The sequence below is a fragment of the Ziziphus jujuba genome, chromosome 4, assembly GCF_031755915.1.
Source record: "Ziziphus jujuba cultivar Dongzao chromosome 4, ASM3175591v1".
Lineage (NCBI taxonomy): Eukaryota > Viridiplantae > Streptophyta > Magnoliopsida > Rosales > Rhamnaceae > Ziziphus > Ziziphus jujuba.
In genome coordinates, this window is record NC_083382.1 from 31,706,133 (window position 1) to 31,715,577 (window position 9,445).

Below are 9,445 nucleotides of genomic sequence, written 5' to 3' on the forward strand. Positions count from 1 at the left end.
TTCAATGGAAAGAACAAAGAGCTTTTAATTGTGAAAGAAACATGCGTCCCGCTTTGGAAACACAGAAATTATGCCCAAGTAAACAGGCTCACAATAGAAATCAGGGCCGTACGGGGCCAGAGAACTTGGCCCAAGTGTGAGCAAGAGCCGATTCAGAGCCTAGTATAGTTGTGATTTAAATGGAATATTCTTCCTACCTCAAATGATATTTATAATAAACAAATAAATTAAAATATAAAAGGAACCCAACCCAAAGGCGAGCCCGAAGCCTCAACAGGGAGAAAAAACTAAGGTCTCCCAACCAACCGCCTCGCTAGTCCCTGCCCCGCCCCGCCCCCCGCCCCAACAAACCCAAAAAAAAAAAAAAAAAAAAAAAGAAGAAGGAAAGGACGGTTTAGAATTAACAAAATCTTGCGGGAGGAAAATACAATTTCCAAGTCTGGTTGTCGTCTATTTTATTTATTCTTTTTTTTTTTTTTGGGGGTACGCCATCGTCTCTTTCTCTCTCTCTCTCTTCCAAAATCCTGTTAGCTCCGCACAGCTTCAAACCCCCCTTCAAAACAAAAAGTTTACAGTCGCAAAACCCCCCCTTCCCTCTCTTTCTATTGCATATTGCTGCTCCATCCAAATCTCTTGTGCACAACAAGCTCTGTGTGAAATCCCCCTCGATTATCACTTTATTACGATCCTGCCCCTTCCGTTTCGCAGCAATTTTTCTTTCCTGAATGCCCCTTTCGTGGTCTTCTCGTCGCCTTGTTCCGTGCTGTGCAACGAAGTTGATTTCAATCTTTAATTTTATGGAGCTTTAGGCGGCATTGGTTGCTAAATTTGTCTACAAAAGACCTTGTAAGAATTAATCGGTTTATTTATTTATTTTCTTTCTTTTTTTTCTGAAATTAATTGTGTTTGTTTTAAACCTAGATTATCATTTATTAATGCGCGTCCTGGGTTTTTTTTTTAATCACTGCAATATTGTTAGCTTCGCTGAATTTGTGGACAATTCTTATTATCTAAATGCTAGAATCCGTGGGCTTTTAGGAGCTTGTTTTCCAAGTTTGTATGTGTTGAAAATACTCTGTTCAGTTGTTAATTAGTGTTTTTAATTGGAGTATGCTTCTTTTGAGTTTGATCCGTTTTCTGTAAATTGTGTTGTTGCTGTTTTCCGTTTGTTCGATTAAGGTCAATTGCCTTTTGTTAAGTACGGAAGGCCAACGTTAAAATGTCAATTTAGTAGAGGTATTATTGGATGTTATTATAGTAATATCATATTTTGTTCATTTCTGTTACTGATTCTATTTTCTCTTTAGTTTATTCCTAGATAGCAACGCTTATAACATTATCCTTAATTCTCAGAGCGAAGTAATAAGCTCATAATCACTGCTAATTTTGTATTCCTTCAATCCTGTAATTCTGTCCATAAAATGTTGTTTGCTCTAATACATTTAACCGATTATAGGTGCCATTTTGGTGATTTTTATTGGCAATCAAGTGGTTTGGTTGCTTCAAGTGAGAGTTGTGAAGATTTGGATGCCATAAAACTACATTTTATTGATTTGACGGGATCCAATGGAGTTAAAACTTTCATCTCCAAAATTAGGGGGACTTTCTCCTGAATGTGCTAGTGATCCTGAGGAGAAGGAAGTTAGTGATGATGATGATGATGATAGGAATCATAAGCATCGTAGACGGGAGACTCGTTCTCAGTCTTTGGAGAGAGACAATCTTGATCAAGTTTTGACAAGGCCTTATAGAAAGCGGAACAAACCTTTTCCAAATGGGCATTCTTTCAGAGAGAATGAATCCCAAACGAGTACGACGTGGAAAAATTACAACTCCACTAATTTGGAGAAAGACTTGTCTGCAAAATTTGATAAAAGGCGCACTGGCATAGGACTGTTACCTCGGGCCCCTTTTGATGTAAGTCAAAGAATCCGGGCAAATCAAGCATTTACTGGAGACCCTGGTCCTGGTAGGGGTAGAGGAAGGGACTCTGGATTGTGGAACCAACGTGATGCTAGGTTCAGCGCTGATATTGCTTCTCAAATGGTTCAGCAGGGCTCTATTCCTGGTAGCCTGTTTTCTGGAAGAGGGTTGACAAATGTTTCTAATGCTCAGGGTGCATCCTGGAATGCGTTTGGATTAATTCCTGGAATACCAAATGGTGGCCTGGATGCACTTCATTCCATTGGTTTGCAGGGTACACTCAGGCCGGCAATTCATTCTTCATTGAACATGGGTATACCTCGCCAACGGTGTAGAGATTTTGAGGAGCGTGGATTTTGTCTAAGAGGGGACATGTGTCCAATGGAGCATGGTGTCAATCGGATTGTTATTGAAGATGTTCAGGTGTGTACATTGCAAACACTGTTTCCTGTTAATATTTTGTTACACTTTAATGCTTATCTTGTTGGCCTTTTCTGTTGGTATAATATATATGTATATATATATATATATTTTTTTTTTTTAATAACAATTTTTTTACCCAATCTACAGAGTCTTTCACAGTTTAACCTTCCTGTTTCGCTTCCAAGTGCACATATACTCGGAACAACTGCTGGACCTGGATCTCTAGCATCAGCAAGTGCATCTTCAACGACATCAATGAATAGTAAAGGATTACAGAACAAAATGAGTAAGCCTGGAATTGCTGACGATGGCATGGGTTTGAATGGTCTGTATCCGGGTTCGGGTTGCACAGGTGGGGCTGATTTGTATGATCCTGACCAGCCCCTTTGGAATAACAATTGTCCTGAAACATCAAATTCACTTCTTGCCATACATTCACCCAAGATTGATGAAACCGAACCATTAAATGGCGACCCTTCAGATAATGAATGCACAGTCAGAAGCACTGGAAATGCTGCTGGTTTACAGAATACATCTGTTTGGGGTAGAATTGGCGGTTCAAAAAGTAGATTAGAGGTAAAAGAGAAAATTGATCCTGGAATAAGTTCCTTAGATTATCTTGAGAATGAAACTAAAGAGGATAAGGAGGCATTAGCTGTGATTCAACCTACATCCCGCCAAGGAAAACGAGTAATTGCAGAGGATGCTGGTCCAAAACGTATGGAATCATCTTCCAAGCCACAGTTTGACACTATGCGTAACACTCGGAAACAATCGCAAAAAGCATTGCGCACTCTATTTGTAAATGGAATTCCTCTGAAAAGTAATAAAAGGGAGGCACTTCTTTCTCATTTTCAAAAGTTTGGAGAGATTATTGACATCTACATTCCTATGAATAGTGAACGGGCCTTTGTCCAGTTTTCAAAGAGGGAAGAGGCTGAGGCTGCATTAAAGGCTCCTGATGCTGTAATGGGTAATCGTTTTATCAAGCTATGGTGGGCCAATCGTGATAGCATTCCCGATGATGGCATAAGCAGCAGCAGCAGTGCATGTGTAACTCCCCATGGTGTGACAGCTGTTTCAGTTCCACCCAATCCATCTGTTGCTAGTAGTAGCAAAGATAATCATCAAGCTGCTGCACCAAAAAGTAGTGTTGCCCATACTCAAGATCCTTCTCTATCTGCCTCTGATAATGCTAGGCCTGTCATCTCGAATGGTCCCAAGGTTCAACCTCCTTCACAGAAGAAGCTAGAAACTTTGGAACAGTTGAAAGAACAACTCCGCAAGAAGCAGGAAATGCTGGATCAGAAGCGGAATGATTTCCGGCGAAAGTTAGACAAACTTGAGAAACAAGTAAGATCAATTTTCTTACCATGAAATTTGGTTTGTTGCTATATAGTTAAGTTATATTTGCAATTGTATAATATGCAATTAGGAAAAGGAATCTGGGTCTTGTTACTAGTTCAGTCCTGTCAGCAGCTGGAAACTTCTGATTTGTTGCTATATAGTTTAGTTTACAGTATTGTATTGATATTATTTCATATGAGCCTTTCTTTTTTCATGTTGCTATGGTATATTGCTTTTGAATGGTCTGCTTGAACTGTATCATGTATGTAACAACACTAGAAATGGTAGAGATGGATGGATATTTCTTTATCTTAGCTTGATCTCCAAAAAATAAAAATAAATTTTTTTTTTAAAAAAAAAAGGAAAAGAAAAATAGAAAACCTAATTTCATGTTTTAATCTTTTACAGGCTTCAGGACTCAAGGGTGAGTCAGACACAGAGCAAGTTGCTAAGAGACCAAAACGGGGAATAGCGGCTGATGTTGCTAAAGCTGCTACTCCAAGGCCTTCTGATCCTGTCCCTACTGTGGTATCACCACATGCGGAGACATCATTGGACAAGAACTTATCAGGGGAAAACATTGTCTCCCATAGTCCCAAAACCAATACAAATGTGCTAGTGCAGGAACCTGTGAGCTCAAAGCAGCAAGCAGTTCGTCCATTAACACCAGTGGGGGCTCCTTTCCTGATGAATAGATACAAATTGGACAACCGCCCGACTGCCTTTAGAATTTGTCCGCCTTTACCGGCTGGATTGGCTAATGTAACTCTCTCTCTCTCTCTCTCTCTCTCTCTCTCTCTCTCTCTCTCTCTCCCTCCCCCCTCCTCCCCCAAAAAAAAATACAAAAGAATACAAAAGCTATCTTCTCTTAAATTTAAAACATCTGTATAGGAAGGAAAATTAGATTGTCCTCATTTCTGGATAGTCACAATATCTTTTCTTGCACATTGCTTAACCAGTAGGGTTACAGTTATCCACACCATTAGCTCGTGAGATCATTGGATCATGATCAATAGATACTTGACTTGCATGAGTCTGTGATACTGATAATTAATAACCAGTTTAACTTGTCTGACATTTTATTGGGAAGAAAGATTCAAAGACACAAGAAAATCTTGAATATGGGCGAGTCTGCTATGTTTTTGTTTCCAGAACTTGGTGCATATACGTTCTACTTTGTCTTTTCACATAAGTGTTGAACTGCATTCTCAATAAGTTTGTTATCTCAAACTACCTTCAGTGTTGGCCTTGTACATCATTTATGTGTTTCTTCCTTAACTTTTCCTTTTCAGTCAAATCTGTAATTAAATTATTAAGGCTCTATTTGTCCTTGTGTTATTTGTTTATGCATCAATTAAAGGTAAACTAATGTCTTAATGCCCTTTAGGTTGCTGTGTTGAAGGAACACTTCTTACCATACGATGATCTTTCCAATGTGGAGCTAGAAGACGTCGAGACCCATGATAATAGTAGTGAATCTGAGACATCAAAAGATTGCTCAGCATGTATAACTTTCACAACACGCCGTTCTGCTGAGAGAGCATTTATTAATGGAAAATGCTGGGAAGGCCATAATTTGAAATTTACATGGTTGCCATCAAGTATTTCTAGCAATGACCGTGGTGGCAAAGAAAATTCTCCTTCCACTCCCAAGGGGTTGTTGGATGCTGACATTCATCCTGGAGAAAAACCAACATCCATTGTTTCCCAGGAAGCTGCTTCATCGGGAACTGTAGAAGCTGATTATCTAGAAACAGAGAGTGGTGTTGAGCACTTGGAACTAGGTGAAAATTCCCAGCCTACTCCAAGCCCAACATCTGACAAGAAAGAGTCACCCAAAGGTGAGATGCTTTGAGGAGGGGCTAATTGTCGGACTTGTACAGTCAGGTAAATTGTTAAATCTTAGAAACACTCTTATTTTGAGGAATTTCTGCTTTAAGCTATTGTTGAAATTTAATTTTCAATTTTCTTCGTTATTGTAAGCATGGGACATGTAGAAAAGGGAAAAATTTCCTGATTTTTGACTACCACTTGAAAGGATATTGGTTGGTATAGTTGAGTGGTGACTTTATATTGTCTATCTGCTTAGATATGTGTAGGACCAAAAGACAATAGTTGGAAATTATGTTCAAATTAATTAATTGGTTACATAAAAAAAAAATATATATATATATATATATATATATGGGGTCTGATTCCCATTCAGTTTGTTGTTACAGCATATGAATTGATCTACATCTTTACTAGATCATTACAATGTTTCCTTCTATTGGCAAGCCATTATCGTTTGTTGAGTTTGGCTATCTAGACATGGATTGGAGGCTCACAAACCATTATGTGTATCCCAGCTTATAAAATCAATTTCTACCCATCGTTAAATTGGTGAAGACGTTTGATCCTGGAAGAGCTTATAACCGACAGTATAAAAGACCAGTTTCTACCCATCTCATTCTCATACTAAATTCAATTCGACCTTTCAGTTTCCCACGATTTCCAGATTTGTGTTTTTTATTTTTATTTATTTATTTATTTTCTCAGAGATCTTAAGAACAAACAGATGTCTCGGCGCGCGCGCACACGCCCACCCAAAAAAAAAAAAAAAAGGAAAAAAATAAAAAAAGAGAGAGAAAAAGAGGGAAAGAACAAACAGAAGGTGTGGCCTCTTAAAACTTAAAATTACAAACACTTCCAACCCCACTTCACCTTAAAAAGCCAAAAATCGAGAAATGGTTCCTGAAACACTACTTAAAGGCGACCAATTCCACTACTAAAAGCTTGAAAAATTTCCAGCGGGGTCAAACATTTCCTTCAAGTTTACTGTAAACAAGCACTTCCACTGAGATTCTTGTAAGATGAAACAACAACCAGAAAAAAAAGAAAAAACAAAAGATAATAAATTCCAACAAGAACTATATGCTGAAGCCTGGACTTCAACTTTTTCATTAACCTGGTCGATGCCAGTAATCAATAATGAACTTAATTTTGATTAATAGTTACAAATATGAATTACAAGGATCATTTCATGTACAATGAACTTATCATGCAACGGTCCTCGTTTGAATTTCTATCCGTCTGGCAAAGCCACTGAGAAAGGGAAACTTCTCTTTATCATGACGTTAGAATCCAGGAATGAGGTGGATAAGCAGCCTCATTCCCCACACACACCCCCCCCCCCCCCCCCCTTGGGAAAATGGGATTATTTGCATAAACTTTGTGCACAAACTCCGATAAGGCAATTATGTGGTTGCATAATACGGCATTCAAATTAAGTGCCAAATTTGATGTCAACTTGCCATTAGTAGCCATAAATAACCAAGAGGGAAATCAGATATTAGCTCCCCAGCCATGCCAACCTCTTCAGCTGAATTCCTCATCTTCTGCCCAAATTAATGGTATCCAAAAAGGCATTTTGAACCCCTGAATGTAGATAACTGACATATACCTCATATCATCCGGTCAAGGAATAATATTTTCTCCAAAAGTCTCGATATTTTCATTCTAGTTGTAGGCTTGTAGCTTGGCTTTGTCCAGATTAGTAGTTTTCCATAAGCTATGGATCACATATCTACATGTCAAGCTATTTGGTGTAAGACCTACTTTTAGCATCCTATCCTGCAGCTCCAGCATCTTAGCCACATTACCCTCCTCACATAAAACTTTGACAAGTATATTGTAACTTTCAGTATCAAAAATTTGAAATTCCCTGGCAAATAAGCTCAGTGTTGATTCTGCTTTAGCAATATTACCTTCTTTGCAGTACCCGTCTACTAATTCCCTGCATATTACCGTATCTGGTGACAAACCCGATTCAGCCATTTCTTCCATTAAGCATGCGCCTTCTTTACTTCTATTTATTCGACACAAACAGCTTATGAGTGTTCTATATGTGAAGACACTGGGTTTGATATTCGAACTTACCATTTCATCTTTCAAAAGTAATGCCTCTGCAACATGACAACATTTGCAGAAAGATGCAATTAATTCATTGTAGATATTCATATCAGGCACATAACCATCCCCAGAAATTCTTTCCAAAAGACTTTTAGCTGCAAACGGCCGACCTTCTTGGCATAATGCGGAAATTAGATAATCATGAATGTTACCTGAAAGAGAAACTCCAAATCTCTGAAGCTCTACAACCAAATTCAAAGCAGAGAGCAGCTTACCTTCTCTGCCATATCCTTCAACGAGTGTCCTGCAAGTGAAACAGTCTGGTAGAATTCCATTGCTGATCATCTCATGCAACAATAACTTGCATTCTTTCATCTTTCCCTCATGGCAATAACCACTAATAAGAGTATTATACGACATAGCATCCGGATTCAATCCTCTATGAATCATTCTGTGGAAAAGCTGATGAGCTTCCCTCATCCTCCCTTGTTTACAAAGCCCATTCATCAAGGTAGTATATGAAACCAAGTCTGGGATCACATTCCTTCTATACATGATCTTGTACAAATAAAATGCATCTTCCAGCCTTCCTTTCCTACAATAGCTACTGATTAGAGTGTTATACGTAACAATATCAGGATCAAACCCTTCTTCTTCCATCTTCTCCAGAAAAGAGTTCACTTTATCCACATCTCCATCATTGCATAAAGCATGAGTCAAAATATTAAATGTATAAGCATTTGGATGTACCCCAATCCTCCCCATCTCTTCATAAACATGCCAGCATTGATCAATATAATTCAACCCCATTAATCCATGCATAAGAAAATTGCAAGAGATAACACTTGGGACAAAACCAACCTCTATTGTCTTCCTAAAAGTAGTATAACCTTCTCGAATCATATCTGTTTTCACATAAGCCTTCATGAGCATATCAAAGATAACTGGATCCCAGTTACAGTCTTGGGTACACAAAATCAAATTTTGAAATATGTCATCCTCTGCTGGAACGTCGTTAACCAACTCTATCAATTCAGATAACAGTTTCATGGCGGGCGAAAATTTTCGTGACCAAGCCAAAATATGAAGCATAATGCAATAGTTCGGGGTAGTGGGTCTGAGACCCAAATCATTCTTGACCCAGTTAAAGAAAGTAAGAGCTGAAGAGTAATCAGATTGACATCTCAACAAAACCCTCGAAATTTCACTGGAACCCAGATGGGGAAGAAGCCCTTTTATGTCGTTTTGGAGAAGAGTGAGGTGGAAACTTTCTTGTCTGAGGCTAGAGCTGATGAGATTGACTATATTGTTGGGGTTTTGAGTTGGAGGAAGAAAATGGTAAAGTGGGTTTGAAACTGATTTGGAGTGAGAGTCGGAGAGGTTTTGTAAAGAAGAAGAAGAAGAAGAAAAAGTAGATTTCCGTGTAAAAATAGAGGCGACGAAGGGATTTAAAGTTGGTTTTGTATGAGCAGCAGAGCTGCTTGGTAGAATCAGAAATCGGCCGATGGAAATAGGAGTTGGATTCATTAGGAGAGCTCAACACTTGAAAAAGGATTTGAAAAGTCTAAAGAAACTAGGAACAATCTCAGAGTCATAAGATTCAAACTGCGACTTTAAAAGGTTCTTTTCGGCTTGAAGGCCGGAAGAATTTACCGCCAGTAGATAGAACTCCGATCATGTTTTGCATCAATTTTATATAATTAGTTTAATGAAAACAACATGTTGTCAGTAAATTATTAAATAAATTATCTTTTTTATTTTTCTAGGGTTACCGAAGTTTGTTTTTATCGTTCTTTTTAATTCTCGAGTTTCTGTTTATTTTGTTTCCTTTATTTTTTTTTTTTCCCCTCTATTTTTATTT

The 9,445-nt window shown here is 38.3% G+C and overlaps 2 protein-coding genes across 2 annotated transcripts; one reads left to right on the forward strand and one right to left on the reverse strand.

Moving 5' to 3' along the window:
* Window positions 1-483: 483 nt before the first annotated feature.
* Window positions 484-5,771, forward strand: LOC107415481 (zinc finger CCCH domain-containing protein 41). The gene is made up of 5 exons (XM_016023819.4): window positions 484-846; window positions 1,457-2,346; window positions 2,494-3,699; window positions 4,102-4,455; window positions 5,081-5,771. Exons 2-5 carry the CDS (start codon window positions 1,567-1,569, stop codon window positions 5,546-5,548), a joined length of 2,808 nt encoding a protein of 935 aa, XP_015879305.3. The 5' UTR covers window positions 484-846; window positions 1,457-1,566; the 3' UTR covers window positions 5,549-5,771.
* Window positions 5,772-6,590: 819 nt separating this feature from the next.
* Window positions 6,591-9,344, reverse strand: LOC107415469 (pentatricopeptide repeat-containing protein At5g40400). The gene has a single exon (XM_025072424.3). It carries the CDS (start codon window positions 9,109-9,111, stop codon window positions 7,192-7,194), a length of 1,920 nt encoding a protein of 639 aa, XP_024928192.3. The 5' UTR covers window positions 9,112-9,344; the 3' UTR covers window positions 6,591-7,191.
* Between the last annotated feature and the right edge of the window lie 101 nt (window positions 9,345-9,445).